At 40.6% G+C, this 23,882-nt stretch overlaps 1 protein-coding gene across 1 annotated transcript in view; it reads right to left on the reverse strand.

Moving 5' to 3' along the window:
• The window catches only part of MYBPC3 (myosin binding protein C3), a 111,661-nt gene that overhangs the window by 44,612 nt on the left and 43,167 nt on the right, over positions 1-23,882 (reverse strand). The window contains exons 12-20 of the mRNA XM_089523128.1: positions 23,425-23,557; positions 23,159-23,161; positions 21,117-21,241; positions 17,901-18,006; positions 11,433-11,599; positions 10,893-11,058; positions 9,478-9,584; positions 3,748-3,777; positions 3,491-3,627 (exon numbers count right to left, since the gene is read on the reverse strand). Of these exons, the coding sequence (XP_089379254.1) occupies positions 3,491-3,627; positions 3,748-3,777; positions 9,478-9,584; positions 10,893-11,058; positions 11,433-11,599; positions 17,901-18,006; positions 21,117-21,241; positions 23,159-23,161; positions 23,425-23,557 (974 nt within the window). The remainder of the gene's footprint in view (positions 1-3,490; positions 3,628-3,747; positions 3,778-9,477; positions 9,585-10,892; positions 11,059-11,432; positions 11,600-17,900; positions 18,007-21,116; positions 21,242-23,158; positions 23,162-23,424; positions 23,558-23,882) is intronic.

A 23,882-nucleotide genomic window follows, 5' to 3' on the forward strand; every position in this document is an offset into this window, starting at 1 on the left:
TATTCTGGGCCCAGTGCTTTTCAACATCTTTATCAAGACATGGGTGATGGACTATAGGGTTTGCTTAACAAATCTGGAGATGACATCAAATTAAGAGAAGTAAATAATATCCCAAACAACAGGATCAGAATTCGAAATGGCCTAAGATTAGGAAGCTGGGCCAAAACTAAAAAAATAATTTCAATGGGGTGAAATGTGAGGTACAACACTTGTTCAGAAAAATAAATAAAATGCAGATATAAGATGAGTGACATCTGGCTTGACAACAGTACAGTCGGCCCTTCTTATACACAGATTTTTTATACATGGATTCAAGCATTCATGGTTTGAAAATGTTCAAAAAATTATAAATTTCAAATATCAAACTTTGATTTTTCATTTTTTTAATAAGGGACACCATTTTGCTATGTCATCATATTTAATGGGACTTGAGCATCCACAGATTTTGTTATCCATGGGGGATCTTGGAACCAAACCCCAGCATATAACAAGGGTCCATTGTATACGTGAAAGGGATCTAGGACAAGATGAATATATATATACAGCATCAGGTGGGGTGGTAGGAGGAGTGGGCTTCTAAACAACACTAAGGGCAAAAAAAAAAAAAAAAAAAAAGCTTTAGGAAGACCCTAAATAGGCATGGCAGTCCCTCACAGAAACTATGAAGGACAGAGGTGAGGGAAGGAGCATTGTATATAATTGAAGAATGGGCTCCTTGTGAGAAGAAGAGCTGGGGGGAAATAGGAAGAGAGCAGCTCAGTTGGCACTGTTACGTATGTACCACAAGAGGTCACTCTTGCCCTTTCCAAATTATGATAGCCTATATGAAAGCAATTGGTGCCTGGAATCAACAACAGGAGATCATATTTGCAGAAAACAAAGCTTTGTTGGAGAATTTCATGTCCAAGAACATCTGTCAGTAAGAATATTGACATACTGGAACACATCTAGAGGAAAGTGACAAAGATAGTAAAAGGTCTGGAAATCAAGCTGTGAATAATGGCTTAGGGAGCTGGGTATCATTAACCCGGAAAAGAGAGGACTGTGAGAGGTGATATGTTAGCCATAAATATCTGAAGAGATATCATGTGGAAGATGGAATAAGCTTGTTTTCTGCTGCTCCAGAGACTAGAACATAAACCAATGAATGCAAATTACAAGAAACGAGATTCCACCTACACATTAGGTAATGGTAAAGGTATTCCCCATTGACAAGGTTGTCAAGTCGTGTCTGACTGTAGGGGGCAGTGCTCATCTCTGTTCCTAAGCCAAAGAGCCAGCATTGTCAGAGACTACTCTGTAATCCTGCGGCCAGCATGATTGCACAGAATGCTGTTTACTTTCCGACCAAAGTGATACCTATTTATCTATTTTCATTTGCATGCTTTCTAACTGTTAGGTTGGCAGAAGCTGGGACTAGTGATGGGAGCTCACCCCATCATGTGGCACCTGGGCCTCGAACTGCCAACCTGCCAGTCTTGCAATCAACAGAGCCAGCATCTTAACCACTTGAGCCACCGCATCCCTTGGTAAGAGCTGTTCAAGAGTAGGACAGCCTGCCTCGGAAGATGGTGGTCCATCGTTCTTGGGAGGTCTTTAAGCAGAATTAGACAACCATCTATCAGGGGCACTTTTGTTGTGTATCCCTGCATGGCAGGGGTGGTGGTGGAATAGATGGCCCTTGAGGTTCCTTCCAACTCCATTTTTCTGATTTCATTGTTTCTGTTGAACATGCAAAAGTCTAGGGCAAGGTAGTGACATTAATCTCATTCTCTCTGCTTTGCATGCATACATGGTGAATGCATAAAAAATCTTTAATGACTTTCTATGGCAGGAATTCCACAACAAAGAGCTATCATTGATTTAGACCCTACGCATTTTTTCTTTTTAGCTTTTTATCAAGTCATCTGGTAACTTGAGCAAGGCTTAGAAACTGAAGAGATGCATACAGAAGATGACAGTCATTCAAATGTTCAGTTATCTGGACACCTTAGCCAATTGTCCCCAACAAGCTGGGTACTCATTTTACCGACCTACGAAAAGATGGAAAGCTGAGTGGGTCTTGGAGCCCTACCTGTGATCGAACTCACAACCAAACGGCTTTGATTCAAAGAAGGGGTTGACAGGCACAGGGGAAACTATATTGCAGGTGCTACTGTTAAGAACCTGATGCCATTTCCACTGTAGAAAATGATTGATTTTACACACTAGGAAAGTGGGAACTGTAGTGACAAACAACATGGAAAGCTCCCAGTTTTTTCTATTGCACAAATTTAGCACTACAAAGCTGCTTGAGTGGTATCAATAATTCTGCTGAAGTGACTGCCAATTAAGGATAAGAGTATGCTCTCCTAGATATATATTCCTATATACAGCCCCCCTCTGTCTGAGGGATGCAGACTTCTGGTGGGACCATCATCTGTGTCCCGCCAGTAAAGTCAATACATTGTGTTGGAGAGGGCCTTCTCAGCTGTGGCACCACAATTGTGTGTGATCAGACTAGTGCCCACATTGGTTTTATTAAGGCACCAAGTAAAACATGGCAATTTCCTAAAGGCTTTGGGGCCTACCAAACACCCCCAAATATTTATATAGATTTAGACAAATAAATAAATGTGTCTGCCTGTAGGAGTAAAAAGAAACCCCATGTTAAGTTGTTTATGAAGCATGTTGAATGAACACATGCGGATCCCTATGTTATCTCTTCTTCTGTAGCCCAATATGTATGGCGGACAAAAGTCTGGAAGGCTTCTATAGTCTGTGTAGACTTTCCATGGAGTTTATCACATGGGAGGAATTTCTCTTAATTTCGAATGAAAAGAAAGTGGGGCCAGAACGCATTCACATGAATTCGCTAGTTTAGTGAATTTACATGAATTCGAATTGCATTTGAACTGACTTCCCATTGCCCGAAAATAGCTTGCCATTGCCCGAAACTGCATGTGATCACCTCTCACCCAATAATGTGAAACCCCATGATTGCATTCAGACTGACTTCCCATTGCCCGAAATTGCGTGTGGTAGTCTATCATGCAATAATGTTAAACCCCATGATTGCGTTCGGATTGCCATTGGATTATACTTCCAATTTCCCTTGTCTGATAACATCCCATGTGAAGTGGTGGAACCATGAATAATCAGGACACTATATCACTTGGAAAGTCTCCAGAGATAGAAGACATTCTCTGTGGTTCACAATGTCATCCTTCCACATGTAAGAGGTTGATGGAAGTGGAGACAGATGAAGAATTGCTAGTGCATTCTCTTCCTCACACATTGATACAAAATACTTTGTGAATGACTGAATAGGACTACAGTTTCCTCATAGTGACATTTCACTTTAAAGTCATATTTTTTGCACGTATAATAATGAGTAAGACTCCCTTTTATATATAACTTTTAAAATCAAGTAAGGATTTGAAGTAATCCTGTAAGAACAGAAGTGTGTATGCTGAGCCATTCTGGACATGGTGGCTTTTAAGGCTGTCACCTTGTTTGCTTTCTGCCAGATCACTGTAGGTACTGGATCTCCCGATATTGGCACATCCAGTCTCAGCTTGTTTCCGGCCACCACAATAATGGTGTCAGGAGTCTGGCTCAGGCAGTCCAAGTGGATTTTGGGTGGTTCTGCAGTGAAAGAATAATAGCAAGGCATTATTTCCCAACACAGTGGAATATCATTCCAAAACTGGGGAGACTTTTAGTTCCAATTTCAGTCACTCTTAAAACAAGAAAAAATTGTCTTACCTTGTCTAGGCACAAAGTCAATCTTAATCTCTATAAATAGAAAAAAAGAAAAGGGTTGTTTAAATAAATAGTCATAATGTATGGTTTATTTGTTGTTTTGAATGCATAATTGAACTTTTCATTGTGTGAAGTGTCAACGTAAGTAGAATTGTTGTTGTTGTTATTTATTATATCCCTCCTTTTCTCCAGTTTGGGACTCAAAGTCACTTACAACAGTTTTAAAAAATCATGGCATACAAAATTTAAAAAGCAATTAAACCACCATAAAATTAGAAACAGTAAAAAGTATAAACCAGTTAACATAAGCATACAATGACAGGTTGTTGTTGTGTGCCTACAAGTAATTTCCAATTCACAGTGACCCTGAGCAAAAATTGAAACCTTGATTTCCAGAATCATAGTCCAACCTTTAAGCCACTATGCCCCACTGGCTCTTACAATTAAGAGGATAATAAATCAAGGAACACATTATGGAGCATATCCCTTTAACAAATTAGCTGCCTTGCCGCTTCCAGCTTGAATTCAAGATTTGGGATGCCCCCGGATGTTATCATACCTAAATCGTCACATATCTAGCCAGGATGCCACCACCTGGATGCATCTTGGGTCGAAGTCTTGCTCAGACAGCCAATTTTTGAAGTCGGAAGCTCCCTGATTTTGAAAAAGTGCTGGCTGAGCGAGGCTTCGACCTGGGATGCATCTGGGCCGTGGCATCCCGGCTAGATAGGCGACGATTTAGATATAACACCCAGGATCCTAAACTGAAGCCGGAAGAGGTAAACCGGCTTATTTGTTAACGGGATAATCTCCTATGCTGGAATGCTGCCAATCATTTTTTGCTTATAAATGAAATATAGCCAAATAATAATGATGATGATAATAATAATAATAATAATAATAATAATAATAATAATTGTCCATAAGTCTACCTACCACTACTTGCCACTGTTAACCACTTCTGCTAACAGTATTTGTTACTGCAGAGAAGCGGCCTACAGTGGACCTATAAGGGTTACCAAAATATAAACCCATGCTTCACTCTTCCTCACAGTGAATCACTGTGGAGAAAGTGGCTGTTCCACCATTGCTTGCTGAGACAGTGCCAAATAATGTTTATATTTTGCTGAAGTGTAAACAAAATTTTACCCTTTAACCCTTTGAAAACAAAAAACAACAGTAACATTCAAAATGGGACAACATTTTTATTAAGACCAACCAAAATATCACAAAGCTCTGATTTTTTAAAATGGATGCCACCCCTTTCCTAGCCAATTGGGGCCATGGAAACCTCATGCCACAGCCTCGATCCAGTTTTTTGAGGGTGTAAAAAGGAGCCGCAAAAAGCAGCTCCTTTTTCACCCTCGAAAAGGTGCCATAGCCGTGGTGACATGGCTATATGGTGCTCCTTCAGCACTGTGTCATATGGATGCAGTGCAGAGGTGCACCATGATGCCTCATGCCATGTGGAGTAGTGCTCAGCATCAAGGCGTCCTGGGGGGTCGGAGTCAGGCATGTGTCATCAAGACGCTACGCACTGACTCTGCCCCTATGCCAGCCTTCCAGGCTGGTCTGTACAAGGCCTTGATCTCCATTAGGTGCTCCAGATACCCAGTTACACAGATTAGTCTTGTTCTACACTGAGATTTCAGAGATGGAGGAGTAATGGCTAACCCTCATTTTTAAAAACACAAATTCAGGCTATTATTCAGGTCTAACTGTATCCCACATTGAAGCATAGAAGTGAGATGAGCTCTGCAGGGAGACATTGCCAATAATACATGTCTCTGTCAATGAACCTCTTTCTCAAGTATAGCAGAGAAAGGTGAAAACAACAACTGTGGACATGTCTGTCACACCTCTGTCATTATCGCTCTACTGCTGTCACTAATTCAAATTATTTTGGACAGCTAGTTAAAGAAGAAGAAAAAACAGGAGGGAGCCTGCCCCAGGTAGTATGGCCTAATTCTATGTACCCTCAGAATTGTCTGCAGTTTTTGTCTGCTGAAACAAGCCACACACTTTCATGTGGCTTTCATCACCCAGAGTTGCCTATTTCTTCCTTTCTTCCTCTTCCTTTATGTTAGGCCAAGCTGCTGTTCTTTGTAGAAGTAATTTAAGTAAGGAAATAATCCACCTAATGTTAAACACTCATTTAACCACTTTGCAGTTCCAGAGACAACAGAGGAAGAAGCTGTAATTCACCCCCATTTCTCTTCCCTCTCTGAGTGGCCTCTACAATACTATTTCAGTAGGACCACTAATCCTCTGAAATACTGTGGGGGGTGGCAGTAAAGATGGCAGAGGAAAAAGAGGAATTGGACAAGATCACTACCTTTTCCTACATCACCAGCAGAACTCTAATGACTGCAAGCCTGGAATGAACCCATTGTACTGAAAGTGACCAGTAAATTATCTAGGCCAAAGTGGGAAAGTGTTGGCTTTCCAGGTGCTGTTGGACAACAGCTTACTATTGGTGAGGGATGATGGGACTTGCAGCCAATCAAAAAATATCTGAAAGACTACACATTGCCCATTCTCTTCTGTGTATCTCACAGCTGGATTCTTCTCACATTAACTATGGTGCAATGTCTCTTTAAAGCAAAGCTGCCTTTGCTGCAGCTGTTCAGTATTTAATGGGCTGAGGCTCCTGTGTTTGTTAGACTTGGTCCACAGTGCTTGGCTGGAGTTTTTGGAAGAAATAAATCTTGCTTCTGCTTCCTTTGAGTCTTATCAGCTTGTGAGTGTGCCTTATTCCAACATCAATTACATTAACCACCTGCCTCAGTTTATCTCAGTTGCTTGTCAACTAGCTAACATTGGCAGGGTACAGACTGCCATAAAGCAGTGTACTTGTGCTGATACTAGGGTTAGGGAGCACATCCCAACCACACGCCATCGCTACGTGGCACCATCCACAGCGGCGCATGTGTGACGTCTCTGCATTGCCCCAGGCCGCTTATGGCGGCCTGGCTGTGGTGTGGGAAGGAGCTCCAAATCAGAGCTCCTTTTCATCACGTGCATCATTCCCGGCCACGAGAACAATGCTGAGGAGAAAGGGGCCAGGCGGCCCCTTTTTCCCATGGCTGAGGCTTCTGGGGTGTCTGGGGGCATGAAGCCCTAAGCACAACCCTTTTCCAGACCACAAAGAAGCGGCATTTTTCAGAAGCCTGGAAAAACGGTGGATTGGGGCTATAGGGCTGCCGGTGAAGCTGCCCTGGCCCCAATCTGGAGTAAAAAGTAGTGGGTGCAGGCCACCTCTTTGGGGCGGGCTATACTGCACCATTGACTGTCAAATGCTAAATATTTCATCAGAAATTCCAATGAAAAAGAAAATGTTCTCCCCCCTCCACATTTGCTTAAGCTTCCCAAATTCTGATATTTTATGCTTTGTGTTCTTGCCATAATGCAGACATTTGATATGGCTTATCCACGGCATGTACATTCTGCTGGAACAGCACAGTTTAAGAATGGTTGGAGAAGTGCTAACTCCTGCAGATTTCCCTAGCCATGATCATCTGTCCTGAGCTTCTTCATCTGGAATCTTCTCCATCTTAATGATCACATTCTCAAATGATATTGGATAATCACCACCCTTTCCCACCCATTGGCTTCATGACTCCCATTAGAATTCCATCTGACTCATGTTTCTGGTACAAAAGAGTTTTCATTTTTAATTTAAACAACTGCTTCTCTGTTGGCTCAGTCAAGGATGTTCTGAATGGCGATGCTTTTGTGTTTTTGTTTTTAGCATGAGCCATGGAAATGTACATTATCTGTTGATGGAATTTCCAATTCTGTGATCTTTTCTTTAAAGGTTTTCACACTACAAAATTAACACACTATGATTCCACTTTAACTACCACGACTACCTACTATGGAAACTTGGGGTTTCCAGTCTGGGGAGTTAATATTGCTCTCTAGCAGTGAACTGTAAAAACTCCTTTTAAGAACCACAATGGCTCTCAGTCCCCAGGTTTCAGCAGTTAAATATATACTCTCAACATAGAAAGTTATTGTTCTTTGGTTTAATACTGATGTCCAAAGGTCCTAACTGCAAACCACATCTGTTAACCATGCCACTCACTAGACTTTGCAAATTAAAAGGATAGATTGTAGACTGCAATGCTTCATATATCTTACCCTCTACCATAAAAGAGTGTCATAAGGAGCTCCTGCACACTAAAATCTCCTTTTATTCTATTAGATGAATGTCAACATAGATTTGACACTCTCTATCCACATTTACAGAGAAGAATCTGGGTGAGCAAGGAATTGACTTCTAATTTAGGGTAGCTATCTTCTTGAAACTCAACTATATTATCTTGAATGAAAGTAAGAAGTGATTTTCCCTTTATTAAATTTAAAATGAGCTCGTCTAGGAGGCAATAGCAATGCGCAGAGTTTTTCCTCTGCTCTATACTTGGAAATGACTTTTTTACAGTCCAAAAATGCAAAGTTCAATAGATTTAGAACTTGGGACATTATTTTTAAAAAGTAATCCATTCTTCATTGCTCCTCTCATGGAAGTAACTAACTGTTGTTACATATTGAATAGTCTTGCTACTATGTTATTTTAAAGAAACTTTTTATTTTTAGTTTCTGAAAAATGTGCAAACTGCCCAAATCCCTAATATAAGTCCCCCAAAGCAGCATTTAATGAGTAACAAGTAAACATTACTAGTTGTACTTAAAAAGAGAGCAAAATTAACGACATTGCCAATCATTACATTATTTTTATATCCTCCCTGTAAATGTGTCACAAATAACATCATTACTTCTAATGAGTTATTTCAAAGTTTTGAATGTACAGCTGTGCATCCATAAATACCACTCAGACTAATGCCTAGCTCTACTGGCTCATGGCTAGTCTATGTAAAAATGTAAGTTATTAAGTATCATTCTGTTTTCTTTTCCTCCATAATATATTTAAATGATCATAACTTGTTATGGAAAGATCTAATTAACAAAATGTCTTTTCTTAGCTTTCAAGTCAGATGATATTTAGCCAAATACTTTATATAACAGCATATAAGATACCTGATAATAATAACAGTGGAAGACATTGGACTTGACCCAGTCTAGTGTAGGTCCATTGTCGGAGAAGACATAACAGTATCTTATTTCACCCTTCTCTCTACTGTGTGCATACACAGGTGCTCAGCATTTCAGGTTGTAATAAGAATGGAAAGTCGGTGTATGCCTCCAATATATCTGTCTAGCCTTCTCCTTCTGCTCACACAAGGAACAAGTTCATCATGTTCAGCTTGGCAAAGTGGAGGAAGTTGGGTCAAACACAGGTGCAGGAATCATGCATAAGACTCCATTCCTCATAATAAGATTCTGCCTATATATGTATCAAATGGAGGATGTTCATATCAATCTAAACAGAATAATACCTGGGCCATTTGTAGGTAAATCTCACTTTGTCTAGAACTCACTAGGTATCTTGAGACAGACTGCTATTTTTCATACTCTTCTCTACCGATACCTGCTATATTTCATGTAAGCAGATCTGAAAACTCAAAAGTGCTTGGTCAACAATATCATTATTAACTAGTATTGATCATTAATTTCTTTTTACATTCCAGCATCACCAAGAGGGAATTTTCCTATTTCTTCATTTTCATTCATTGCTTGGATTTACAATAAACAGACTTAAAGCTTAGTTTCTTTATTTAAAAACAAGAGAATTCCAACCAGCTATTAGAAAGCAGATTCTACAATACTTACCCAAAAAACGAAGATGGGCTGAGAGATTGTATGCAAATCCTTCAGGTACAAATGAATAATCAGCTTCATCTCCTGGGGTTACATCATCAATGGTTAGCTTATGGATTCTGAAAAAAACACATGTGGGACAAATCCAATCCCAGATCAGAGGCATCAGGCTACAAAGAATGCCATATGCATATAGGTTTATAAAAAGCATAAAGTTATTACCTTCAATAAGTGCAAAGTTTATGATTGTCTATCACAACCTGTATATTTACATAGATTTTTGATAAGAACTATCACTTGATATCATCAGTAGGCTCACAGTTCAGTCCACTGCAAGTGCAGCACCCATGTCTGGAGGGACATCCATTGGGCACACAGGATCAAGCACAAGTACTATATAAGCACTATGTTGTTATACGGAATGGGAGGTGTCTCTGTTTGCCTCCAACAGGCCAATCTATTGCTCTCTAGTCTGTTTTAAAGAGTTTATTTTATTGACCAGGTGGAAAGGATAGAATACTAAAAGTACAAACAGACTTCCCGTACCTTGCCATGCTCTAGCATAATGTCAATGTATGGTTGCTAGGAAAAGAGGCTAGGGCTGTGTTGTGCCCTATGGGGATTCCTCCATACACTGCAGTGGACTTGATTGACCTCAAGGTATATTATAGTGTTATTCAGAAGGAATTTCTTAAAGGAACAGTAATTTTCAATATGTCGTGTGACTGTACTGGAACATTTGCCCAAAGTTTGCCAAATATCAATATTCACGTTTTGATTAGTGATATGTTATGACTTCCAGGCAGAATATTTGAATGTTCACAAACCCAGACAAATTGTACCAATGCCTGAAAATCCAAAAACACTTTTGCTTATTGTTATGCAAAGGATCTTGTAGCACCTTTGCAACTAACTTCGCAAAAGATGTTGTAGCATAAGGTTTTGTTGGAAATAGTCCAAGTCTACAAAAGCTTATGCTACAACTTCCTTCACCTAGTTACTTGCAAAGGTACTACAAGATCCATTTATATACTGATATTCTAGACTAACACAGCTATGTCTCTGAATTCTGGTTGACAGTCACCTAAACTCAGATTTGCATGGTGCCTATCTGAAAGGTAGAGAAATATGCCATCTGTTTTTGAACTTCTATGAAATTCATCCAGGATTATCAACATTTATATATTAATACCAACATTCTCTATAACATAACCACAACCTACACACAAATATCCACAACATCCCTCTCACCTAGAACTGAAGAATAGGAGGGCACTCCTATATACCAGCTTGGTGCTCAAGGAAAACCTTACCCAACATTTTGAACTAAAACTAGAGCAGAATGTTGGTTTTTATACCACCCTTTTTTTCTTAGCACATCAAAATGAAATTAGTTCCCTGGTCTAGTTTTGTGAAGCATGACCTACCTGCCAATATGGGAGATTTTAATCCGCTCGTTTGGGATCACCTCTTTCCCGTTTTTCAACCAGATGCCCTTCACGTTCTCATCTGAAACCTCACACTTGAATACAGCCTGATCCCGTGCCTTCACTGTCAAGTCTGCAATACTCTGATACACCTCCAGCTTCTTCTCTGAGATCATAAATTTGGAGATGAAGCAATACAAATATCAAAGGGTCAGAGGTCAACCAACCACTGTTGATGTTGCTTTCACAAAATGAAGGGGCTACAGACACTGTTTAGGGGGAAAGGTGAAGTAGGAAGACACTCAGAGCATGTGGGACTTTAACAAGACTTGATAAGTAGGCAGCTGTTGTTATCAGGATATCTATTACATCCGGCACAGAGGCCTAACAATCCCCATAATAGGCTGTTGGAGGCCTGCATAATTAGCTACAATTAGAGATCTCAGTACCAGCCATTCTTCTTCTACAGAGTGAATTACTGCCGGTCTCCATACACATATCAAAAGAAAAGTTCCTCATGTATTATTGCTCACATCTCACCTTGTACAATCAGTTCAGCAACAGACTCCCCACCGTTAGTCTTCACTTTGTAATGTCCGTTATCCTCCATGGTAGATTCATTAATTATGAGATAGTGCTTTTTACCATCCATTTTGAACCGATATTTGAATGCTTCTTCTCGGGTAAGCTCCACTCCATCCTTCTCCCTATATGTAGCAAATGTTATTGGGTTGACATAACTAACACAATGCTGCCATAGTTTGTGATTTCTGGTTTAACCAATTTTCTCCCTATTTCTTCATATGTAAAATAGACATGCTTTGATTCCATTAGTAATTGCATGAGAGGGGATGAATTTATGTGGATGAAATTTGAATTTAGCAATATTGTGGAGATATATAAGCATACACAGGCTAACATTAAACTACATGCAATCTATGGTTTGCAATTGAGCAGTATTTTCTCCTATAAATAGCTAGCACAAGAAAGGAGACTGCAGAATTAATGCAGTTTGACACCGCTTTAACAGTCATGGTTCCATCCTACGGAATCCTGGGATTTGTTGTTTCCTATGGCACCAGAGCCTTCTGACAGAGAAGGTTAAATATCTCACAAAACTACAACGTGAATTCCACAGCACTGACCTATGGCAGTTAATGTGGTGTCAAACTGCATTAAGTCTGCACTGTGGCAGCAGCCTGAGTCAATGGCATAGAATACAGCAAATTTAACCCTCTGCTTCCTTTCATCTGTGTTCTTCTTCACTTGCATGGAGAAAATGTTTCCATTTGAGCTCTGCCCCACCATGAATTGAAGTAATGGGGAGAATCTAAATGGGAACTCCAAAAGGAGACAAAGGCTTAATAATACTGTCTTACCCACTTTTTGCATTAGAGATTATTTGTTGTGTTGGTTATTTCTGAAAGAAAAACCAAGCACTCCAGAGCAGACCACATGATTTTATTTTTTAAAATCATGAAATATGAAAGAGAGGACAATGGGAAAATAAATAGTAAACAGCTAGTATAATTTCGCCCTGAACTGTTGCCACTGAAAAGATTTCATGGTTTTGCATTCCTGTTTAAACAGTAGTATTTAATTCTTCATGCTGATTTTATATTTGGTGTTGATGAGCATTTGTTTTGGCGCCCTCGGATATTATCCTTCGTGATATTATTTATCATGGTGATCTTTCTATTTATAGCATTTGGTTATTACTTTTCAATGTAGTAGGGTTTTCAAAGATGCACAACAAAATAGATAAAGCCAATATTTGAAAACAAATTAAATATAATTTTAAACTTCAAAGGGATCTGGTAGCACCTCTGAGACTGTATCTGCTCTGCAGAAATAATCCAGTTTGATACTGCTTTAACTACCATGGCCCCATGCTACGGAATCCTGGGATTTGTACTTTGTGGTGGCACCAGAGCTTTCCGACAAGGGAAAGCTAAAAGAATTCCATAGCAAGGAGCCGCTGCAGTTAAAGTTAATTCTGCAGTGCAGATGCAGCCTGAAAGAAAGAAGCTATAGCACGAGCTTTCAAAGACTTAAGTGTACTTCCTCAGATGTAGAGTTTTAAAAGCCAAAGGCCATGTGGAACAATATATTTTCCACAGTATAAATCACCAGCAGTTCCATGGGGATGGAGCCAATCTGACTCCCATTGTGGAAAAGGCCATTTAAATAATTTGCTGTGAATCTAAGAGTTCCTCCCATATTTCTGACTCCATTGAAAGCTGGGGACAGCTGCACTCCACCCTTGTCTGATGTCCATTCCAGAGCTATCAATACTCTAAAATAAGCATTTACATTTCAAGGAGTAGCTATGATCCACAAGATCAGATAGTGGCAGCTGCTTTGTGTTTTGGAAAGGATTAAATACCCCCACGCCCCTATACACCCACACACCCCACATACCCAGATATCTCTAGACATCTTAAAATGAATGCTGAACAACAAATGCATTATTTGAGTGATATTTTCATGAACGTAATATATACACAAGTGTAATCTGTATATAGTCACCAGCTACAAAGATCAGTTTCAATTCTTTTCCTTCCCTTTCTCTCCTGAAATGTGGCAGTGAAAAACTACATGTTGCCTAGTGGAATGTTATAGTGAATTCACATGTGGGGTTATGGTTTATTTTTGTTTGTTTCTTCCCAAAACGAAAAGAGGAAGCAAACAAACTACACATAAAGGAATGAATTAGTTTAATAAACAGAACGGTGGATCATTGCCATGAAGGCTAGAAGGCAACGACTAGAGCACAAATGGCGAAGACATCAGCGCTTGTCTGACAGGACACTCCTTCGCTCTCATTTAAGAGCTTATGGAGTGGCAATACGTGCAGCAAAGAATTCCTTCTATGCTGCACGTATTGCGTCCGCAGAGTCGCGTCCAGCAGAGCTGTTCAGGGTTGTGAGGGAGCTAACCCGGCTCCCTCCCACCCTGAGCCCTATCTTGGAGCCATCTAAAGCCTGCTGCGACGATTTTAACAACTTCTTTGCGGATAAAATCTCTCGGGTAAGGGCTGATCTCGACACCAGTTTTTGTGCAGATCCTATAGGAGAGGTGTCCGAAGCGTCCGTGGTCCCTGTTATACTGGATCGCTTTGAGTTTGTTAGTACCGATGAAGTGGACAAGATCCTCCGAAGTGTCAGGAGGACGACTTGCTCTCTTGATCCCTGTCCCTCATGGTTGACAGCTCAGGGGGGAGATGTGGTGCGACTAATGTTGCACCACATAATTAATACATCTCTAAGCGAGGGCCAGTTCCCATCTAAATTAAAATTAGCAGTGGTTAAACCCCTGCTAAAGAAGCCCTCCTTAGACCCCCTGCTTCGTAATAATTATAGACCAATCTCGCTGCTACCTTTCTTAGGGAAGGTGATCGAGAGAGCAGTCGCCTTCCAGCTTCAGTCGATCTTGGACGACACCGATTTTCTAGACCCATTTCAAACTGGCTTCCGGGCGGGCTATGGAGTTGAGACTGCCATGGTCGCCTTAGTTGATGATCTCCGTCTGAGCATGGACAGGGGGAGCGTGTCCCTGTTAGTGCTTTTGGACATCTCAGCGGCCTTCGATACCATCGACCATGGTATCCTTCTGGGACGCCTGAGGGAGTTGGGAATCGGGGGCACTGCTTTGCAGTGGTTCCGTTCCTACCTCTCGGGCAGATCCCAGATGGTGGAGCTGGGGGACTGTCGCTCCGATAGGAGGGCCCTGATATCTGGTGTCCCTCAGGGAGCGATTTTGTCCCCTATGCTATTCAACATCTACATGAAGCCGCTGGGAGAGATCATCCGGAGACATGGGGCGCGGTGTTATCAGTACGCTGATGACACCCAGATAATTTTCTCTATGTCTCCGACTGATGCAGTAACTAAGGATGGCATCTCTCCTCTAGACGCCTGCTTGGCGTCAGTAATGGGCTGGATGAGGGAGAACAAACTCAGTGTGAATCCAGGGAAAATGGAAGTACTGGTGATAGGTTCCCCGGTTCCTGGTGGTGAGATTTGTCACCCGGCCCTGAACGGGGTCACGCTCCCCCTGAAGGACTCGGTGCGCAGCTTGGGAGTACTCCTTGATTCGTCGCTCCAGCTGACTTCTCAGGTGGATGCGACGGTCAGGAGTGCCTGTTATCAGCTTCGGCTGATACGCCAGCTGCGTCCCTACCTGGACCGAAAGGACCTAGAATCTGTTGTACATGCTTTGGTAACCTCTCGTCTGGATTTCTGCAACGCGCTCTACATGGGGCAACCCTTGTACCAAACTCGGAAGCTGCAATTAGTGCAGAATATGGCAGCCAGATTGGTCGCTGGTAGTTCCAGGTCGGACCATATAACACCTGTTTTAAAAGATCTTCACTGGCTGCCTATTCGCTTCCGGGCTCAATACAAGGTGTTGGTTTTGACCTATAAAGCCCTAAATGGCTTGGGCCCAGGGTACTTGGAGGACCGCCTCTCCCCACACAATCCACCCCGCACACTCAGAACCTCTGGGACCAACTTGTTGGAGGTTCCCAGGTCCAATCTGACCCGAAACTCACAGAGGGCTTTTACCACCGCTGCCCCTGTACTTTGGAATAAGCTCCCTGCAGAGCTTCGCTCCGCCGCCTCGTTAGATGTTTTTAAAAAACAGCTGAAAACATATCTATTTCGGCTGGCCTTCCCACCTTAAATTGTTTGTCTATTTCTCCTGCCCCTTTTTTTCCTCTGACCCTGGATTGATGATTGTTTTTGCATTTTTCTATTGCCCCTGATAGATGTATCTTTTACTTATCGTCTTCCTGTTCCGGTTTTTGTAATAATGGTTTTTAACTGTTGATTGAATTTTACCTGTATTGTAATGTTTTTTATAACTTTGTAAGCCGCCCTGATCATTTCTTGGAAGGGCGGGGTAGAAATAAAATTTATTATTATTATTATTATTATTAAGGGGGGTTATAAACATGTTTTTAGTTACAATGGAAAGGTACTGGACCTCTGAAGTAAACAATGAATAAATAAGCTCTATTGAGCTCTATTGAGCTTGTGGAACAGTACCTAATCATTGATATGGGTGGTGCAATATTGCAGTTCTCATGGAGATTGTGTAGTGCTTGTGTAGCTTATCTACACCTGCAGATATTTATGCAACTAAGGAGATGTTGGGCTGTTATCGCCAAGACTGGCATAAATTAAAAGTGAGTCAGGAGTGTGATATGCTGGGAGAACTGGAAGGTGAGATACTTTTCCTGCCAGGATATTTCTTCCATGTTTTTCGATAGAATGGAAAGGTCTCTGAAGTAAACTTTTTAAAAAATATTGATGCAAACACTGGTGGAAAGAATTTCTTTTAATCACAAGTGACATTCTACATCCTGCAATAGATGCCTTTTGACACTTAAATTGGTACTGTTTGATACTGTACCAGCAAACATGTTGGCTGGCATCAGTTAGGGACATATACATGCTACAGTCATACTACATACATGGGGCCAAAAAGTATCTACATCACTAAGGATGTATTCTGCTAATAGCAGTGGAAGTGGCATTGCACAGACAGCATGTTTCTCTATACCTTGTCTTTGCATGTTGTGATAGTGTATTGCACACTGCACATTGCAGTTGCACTTTTTGCACTCCAGTTGCAGGTGGTATATTGTACATTGTGGTTGCATTATCTATTGTGCTTGTGGAACAGTACGTAATCATGGGTATGGGTTGTGCAATGTTACAATTCTCATGGGGATTACGTAGTCCTTGTCTGGCTTATATACACCTGATACTTATGCTATGCTATGCTATGCTATGCTAAGGGGATGTTGGGTTGCAGATGTTATTTCTTGCAGTATACAATTCTGTCATCCGATAAACATATTCCATTCTTGTACCACATTTAACCACTGCAACAGATATACCATCAAAAGCATAAGGATTCCCCATATTTTGGTTTTTGTCAACCTATACAATAAAAGTTGCATTTCACTTCAGAAGCAATTGTGTGTATAACATGAAGAGTTTGCAAGAAAATGATAATGTGAGAAGGTCTTCAGATCTGTGTGTATTTAAATCAAATTGATGTGATGTGAACTAAATTTCTTTCTCACCTTGAGTGTATAGAGATGTCCCTATTATCCATCTACGGATTGAAGCTATAGGGAGAGCAACTGATTGTGTTATATTCTCTCTCTTCTGGCTATTTAGTAGAAGAGAGTCAAACTACATGGTACAGTGAATACAAAGTAGTCAGTTTTATATCCTTTTCCTTTAGTCTAATGTTAGCCGGCAGAATTCTGATCCAGATTTGGATCAACATGTATGTGTGGGGGCGGTTTAACCCACCTCATCTGTTTTTATATAATTCCAATTTTCCCAGTATGCAGATTTAAAAGAAGAAGAAGAAGGGAAATCTCCTTCCATTGGTACCAGTGGAGGTTTCCTTTTTAGCTCCCGTGGGAGGATGATGAGGTTAAAATAGAATTAAAAACAAATGGAGAAAATATTTAAACCTCCATCACTTTAGAAGAAAGAAAAAGGGATATGAAGCTGCACACTGTGGCCTAAATTGTATTCGTTTCTCCCAGTCGCAGTGGATCCATTGAATCAATTGTTGAATGTGAGTCAACACATAGATAAATTCTACTGAATCAATGAGGCTACTCTAATTGGAATTAACAACAGGAGGGGTGGGACTCATGCAGTCCTCGAGATATCGTATTCATTCCTGCAAAATGCAAGTCCCAGCAGCCTTACCCAGCATAGCCTATAGTGAGCAGTGGGAGGAATTGTAATCCAAAACATTTGAAGTGCTGTATGATTCCCACCCCTGAACAAATTAATTCAGACTTAGGTGTTTAATTCAATATGCTAATCCTAAATTTAAGAAAGCTGGCAGGCACCTGTAAGACTGTTTCTGTCCCGAGTACCTTGAAGGGTATTGTTTTCATTTTTTAAGGTCCACCAGGGAATTTGCCCCCCTTCGCCCCAATTTCTCAGTATTTTTGTTTGTTTTGCATACCACTTCACAGTAGCCCCTTCTTCTGACACTTCAGCTTCAAACTCCACTCTTTCTCCAACTGTGACCACATGGTCCTCCAGAGGATGGATAATCAGGATGGGAGCCTCTAGAAACGAGAAAGAAACTTGATGTCAGAGAAGAATATAGTATGTGTTGCCCTTCCTTTAAGAAATGTTTCTGGAGCAAATGTGATAGAAAACAACTAATCTTGCTTCCCTTAGGACAGGGGTAGGCAACCTGCGGCCCGCGGGCCGGATGCGGCCCGGCAAGGCCTTGGGACTGGCCCCAGCCCAGTCCTGCCACCGATTGCCACCGGGGCCTTTGGGGGGCAATTGTCTATAGAAGCCTCAGAAACATGCATTTATATTAACATTTTTTTAAAAATCAGCAATTTTTTTTGCGTGTCCTCCATTTTTTTTTTAAAAAGTGTCTTCCATTTGAAAATTTTGTCCTACATTTGTCCTGGTTGATTTATATATTTAATTTTTTAAAATTATTTAATTATTTATTTTTTGGCTTCGGCCCCCCAGTTGTCTGAGGGACAGCAACCCGGTCCCCGGCTCAAAAAGATTGCCTACCCCTGCCTTAGGAGCTTGCATTCTGGACTCTGTAGTGTATGGAATTTTCCATGTGCCACCTCTCTTAAAATATGTTGATACTTACAGAAAGCTTGGATATGCTTCAATTTATATCACTGCATGTTTAGACAACAGCTAAACAAAACCTTTTCATTCCCATTCAGTTGTTTTCACCACAATGGAGCTGTAGCAAAATATATTTCCTTCTACAGAAACCAAGAATAAAAGAAACTTGCACTCCCATGGAACCTGCCAATAATAACTTCATAGATGTATATGGAGCTATTAGGGTAAACCACTGCATGGAAAAACTATAAAACAAAGATTGTGCTTTGTTACTCTCTTTCTAAATCTGACACTCAGGATACTTTACGTAATCTCTGTCATATAAGAGAGTCCAAGCTTTGTTTTTCCTAAAACTATTAATACAGTTTTTGGCACAAAGCATAGTGATATTTCAGAGGGCCAGAAGGAGAGGAGGACAGCCAGAGAAAAGATGTTACTTTATTCAAAAGAAAAGGGAAAGAGTCAAGGATGAATTGGAATGAGTCCCAGGTTTTATCCACTCCAAAGTTTTTTCTTAAATTTACTGCCTTGTCCAGTAAAGAAAATCCTTTTCTTGTCAGTAAGATTCCTACAGAAACTGCCTCCTTTTAGGGTTTGTTTCACACTCATATTAGGATGCCAGGTTAGGATCTGGGACAGGTAACAGCACTTAACAGCTTTCGAGAGTTGTCCCCTACCCTGTGCCATGTGCACTGACTGCTGCCAGAAATGGGTTTTGCTGCCATTTTAATTACTGATAGTGCCTCAGACTGAAACATTTCACCAGAAGTAGTATGAGAATTAAAGCCCGCAGCTAGAACAGATGTTTAGCCCCGTTCAGAGTGCAGCTGTTTTGAGGCCTACTAAATGGGTTTTGGCAGAGTCCAGCCAGTGGCATATTCTCTCATTGTTTTTGCTTCTGCCCTGAGATGCTTCCGGTTCAGTCCATTTTCTGTCATGAACATTGGTACATGTCTAAGCCTACCCTACCTCTGCACTAAAAACAGACCACTTTTTTGTACTGTGTTATTCTCAAATCCCCACTTTTCTGCTCTCTTGAAACTCCTCCTCTTCTTCCTATTATTATTATTATTATTTGGCAAATCAAGACCATGTGCTCACCTATATCTCCCCCATGTCTCCCCAAAATTATAAAGTAGTTTTTTTCTTCACAGTGAAATAGCAACTCCCATAGTCTGTGCCCAGAAGAATGGACTCAGAAGCTTGTCAGAGACATTGTTATACTGCAATAAGTCCTCTCTTTGCCTGCAGTTTATCCCATTATCTTGTGACTCTCCCAGGGCAGTACCAGCCAGGACAGGTGCTGGGTCATTTGGAAATCAATTTTTTACCCACTGGAAATAATCCATTAATGACCCCATCCTGCTATTCACACTTAGGGTGTCAATGTGTCATTCCATTTCATTGTGATATTGGGAACACAGCAGGCTCAGTGTAAGTGTGATTTCATTGCAGGTCCCTTGAGAATTCTCTGGGGAACTCCAGCAGGGAAACCTCAACTTGTTGTATTTCTGGTGCAGGAAAGTGAACACAGGAGTTAACATCACTGAAGCTCAAATGCAGTGATGGTGCAAAAGAGTGTGTTCTCATTTCACTACCTAGGTAGAAAACCTGAAACAACTGACTGCTGGGATAAGCTCTTTAGTCAGAGAAGTCTAGATCTAGATTGTTGTTTCATTAGTCCATACCAACCACCCCTACAAAATAACACAGACCTGTGGGTTGTAGCAACATGTCTGCAGTAAACTGTAGAAAAGCTTGAGCTGAGAAAGACCAGGATTCTACTTTACTGATTTTGCAGTAGCTGTGTGTGCCTGCCTGCCTGCAGCAGGCAAGGTAAAAAGCATCTGCCTCCAGGATTCCTTACTGAGCACGTGTGAACAGCAAAGCAGATAGAGTAGAGTAGAGGAGATAATACTATCTCACCAGCTATACTCAACATATTTTAAAAACATAGATCTATACATCTGACCACCAAAACAGAAACCATAAGCAAAGTGGAGACTAGTGAAATAAATAATCCCTGGATGCATTTTGGAAGGTTTCACGTGGTTTCCAGAAGGTACAATGTGTTCTTATTTACTTATGTTGAGTTTGTGTGACCAAGTTGTTTAATTTCACATGTACATATTGTTAGTTGTGGATAAAAAAATTGCTGCAACATGTTGAACTGCTCCTCTGTTTTGTTGTGTAATAACCTATTTCTATTCTTTCTATTCTTTCTATTGTTTCTGCCTTTGGATACAATAAAGCCTAGGAACACATTTACTTGGTTAACTGTGGTATAACTGTATATGATAACTGATTGACTGGACTTGTGCACTCCAGATGAAAGAAGAAACCCTGATAATGTTAAAAATGCCCCCCCTCCCCAAAAAAAGCAGATTAGGGGAATAATTACAATACACACACACATGCGCACATGCACACACAATTTATTTTCAAAAGGCTGTTCTTATCATTCAGAGGTTAACTGCTTTTGTATTGAAAATATTCATGGTCAAAAATAGAATACACATTTAGATCCAAACCCAGGTTTCTCATAATGTGATCCAACAATGATGATGCCCACCTCTTACAAATAGCTCTGTGAAAGTCTTCTCTTCACCAACCACACACTGATATTCTGCATCATCAGCTAATGAGCAATGGTTGATAGTCAGAATTCTCTTATTTCCAAGAGCCTCAAAAATGTACCTGGCAAGATGCGAATAGAAATTGCATATATTACCATCACATTGTTGCTGGGTGCCTTCAAGTTGTTTCTGTCCTATAGTGACCATAAGGCAAAGCTATCACAGGTTTTCTTGGCAAGATTTGTTCAGAGCAAGTTTACCATTGGAGATTATTAGACGGGGGATGGGAGCGAAGCCCGTTTTTATCCCATCCATGATAGAGATCGCATGAAAGACATTCATACATTCATGCCGATCCTCTCATTAAACTGTAAGTGAAGTGGAATTGCATTAACAAGTTCTTCCATTAATACAAAATAATAATAATAAGTAATAAAATTATTTATATTTCCTGCCTCTCCCTGTGGATCGAGGCGGGATTACAACCAAATAAAATACATACAAACTATAATAAAATAATCTTAGTGATTCTAAACTTCCCCCAAAATTAACCGTCATAATAAATATTAAATACATAGTGCAAATTACAAAGTTAAAAATTAAAAATTCTTATCATGCATAAACAGAGATTGGGTATAGAGGTGGGTAGAGTGCTTATACAGAGTCAGATGGGAAAGCCTGCTGAAAGAGATCCGTTTTAATAGCTTTCTTAAAAGCACCTAAGGTAGTAATACAATGGATCTTCTCCGGCAGGTCATTCCATAATTTTGGAGCAGTTAGACAAAGGTCTTCTGGGAACTGGACACCAATCTGGTCTTATGTGTCTGTAGTAAATGCTTCCCAGACGTTCTGAGAGTGTGGGGCGGACTGTATAGGGAGAGGTGTTACTGCAAGTAACCTGGGCCCAAGTCATGTGGGGCTTTAAAGGTGATAAACAACACCTTGCACTGCTCCCAGAAGCTGATTGGCAACCAGTGAAGATCTTTTAATACCAGTGTTATATGGTCAAACCTCGATGTACCAGTGACCAGTCTGGCTGCCATATTTTAAACCAACTAAAGCTTCCGAACTTGGCACAAGGGTAGCCCCATGTAAAGCTCATTGCAGAAATCAAGAATGAAGGCCAAGGATGGGACAATTCTACCTCACTGGTGGGACAATGATAAGATCAGCACAGCATCATTTGAAAGCCTTTCACGTGATCGCAGTCATTTGCACTTCCTGGATGGGACAATGACTGGATCAGTGCAACATCTTCTGAAAGTCCTTCCAGTGATCACATGGGAAGGGTGGAAAAAGGATGGGACAAGGACATCTGTCCTCCGTCTGATAATCTCCATTGTCTTTCTCTGAGGCTGACAGAGTGTGACTTACCCAAGGTCATTCAGTGGGTTTCCATGGCTGAGTGAGGATTTGAAACCTAGTTTCCAGAGTCATAGTCCAGCACTCAAACCACTACGCCACTCTGGCTCTCTTGCCTTTATATCAAACATAATTCCGCCTTTGGTGATGACAGAAAAGAGGAGAGGTTTTGGATTCTCTACTCGCCTTTCCCAGATCTATGAAAGTTGAAGATGTATCCTAGCACTTACTCTCTCCTTTATTCTAAAGTAAGCCACTGAGGAATTCATCCAGCCTTGCAGTATGGGTGAAAAACCCACATTATCACCAGGACAACAGTCATGCAAATAATAACACTGATCACCCTACAAACTATGCCATAAAGCAAAGGTAATTTGCATGCTGTGATAGCTTAGGTGACAACCTGTTCAGTTTTGTTTGATGGATTACACAGCAAACATCATTAGTTAAAAAGTATTCCATCAGAAGAAGTGATATCTTCAACCAATATACCCTTCCTCCTTCCACAACTATGTTGCTTCATGCAATTAAGCAGGAGAAACAATCCACAACACACTATGAAAAATATGTTAAAATGTTAAACTAATTGTTTTGTTGTATTATAGCATTGTTATTTGGTTATAGGAAATGGAAATTAACTGGATCATAAACAGGAAGGTGTAATCTGATAACTTACTTGCTAAAGAAGCGAACATTGGGGGGAGTCAGATCCAGGTGCAGAGAATGAATGGAGGGATGATAAAAATCAATAATGAAAATCTGTGCATTAATCATTTATACATAAACAAGCATTTCTTGCTCTCCTCCCCATCCCCCAATAAAATCTTTGCCATTTCCCCCTACCTGTTCTTTTCTTAAAGAACATTCCATTTCTTTCCTCCCTCTTCTGATGATGTTTAGAATTGCCACATTCTACAATGTTTCTGTTTCTCTCTCTCTTACCTGCCACTCACTTGAATTTCCTGCCCATTCTTTAGCCATTTCACTTCATCATCTGGGTTAGCAAGTTCAACGACAAACTTGATCTTCTGTCCTTTGTCTACCTGGTAGGCAGGATCCAATCTTTTGAGAAAGGCTGGGGAGAAAAGGATTTGTACAATAAGAATTTACCCTCTTCAAATGTTGCTAATTTTGTAACTTTGAGGAGGAAAGCATCCACCTATATTTTAGGGCTCATTTGAATATTTATTTTAAACTAGCTATACTCGGCCATGCATTGCTGTGGCTCAGTATGGTTAAATGAAAAAGAAGGAAAAGAGAAAGCGCACGTTTCTAAAATATTTAATTTCACAATGCTTGTGGGTATACGATATTTTTGTCGTTCCATTTTCTGTTTAGATATAAAGACTGTCTGGTTTTCCGACTCTACAACATGCAACATATAATTCTCCATGTGAGAA

This window comes from Sceloporus occidentalis, unplaced genomic scaffold (genome assembly GCF_023333645.1).
Source record: "Sceloporus occidentalis isolate IW3139 unplaced genomic scaffold, rSceOcc1.0.p SCAF_4, whole genome shotgun sequence".
Taxonomy (NCBI): Eukaryota; Metazoa; Chordata; class Lepidosauria; order Squamata; family Phrynosomatidae; genus Sceloporus; species Sceloporus occidentalis.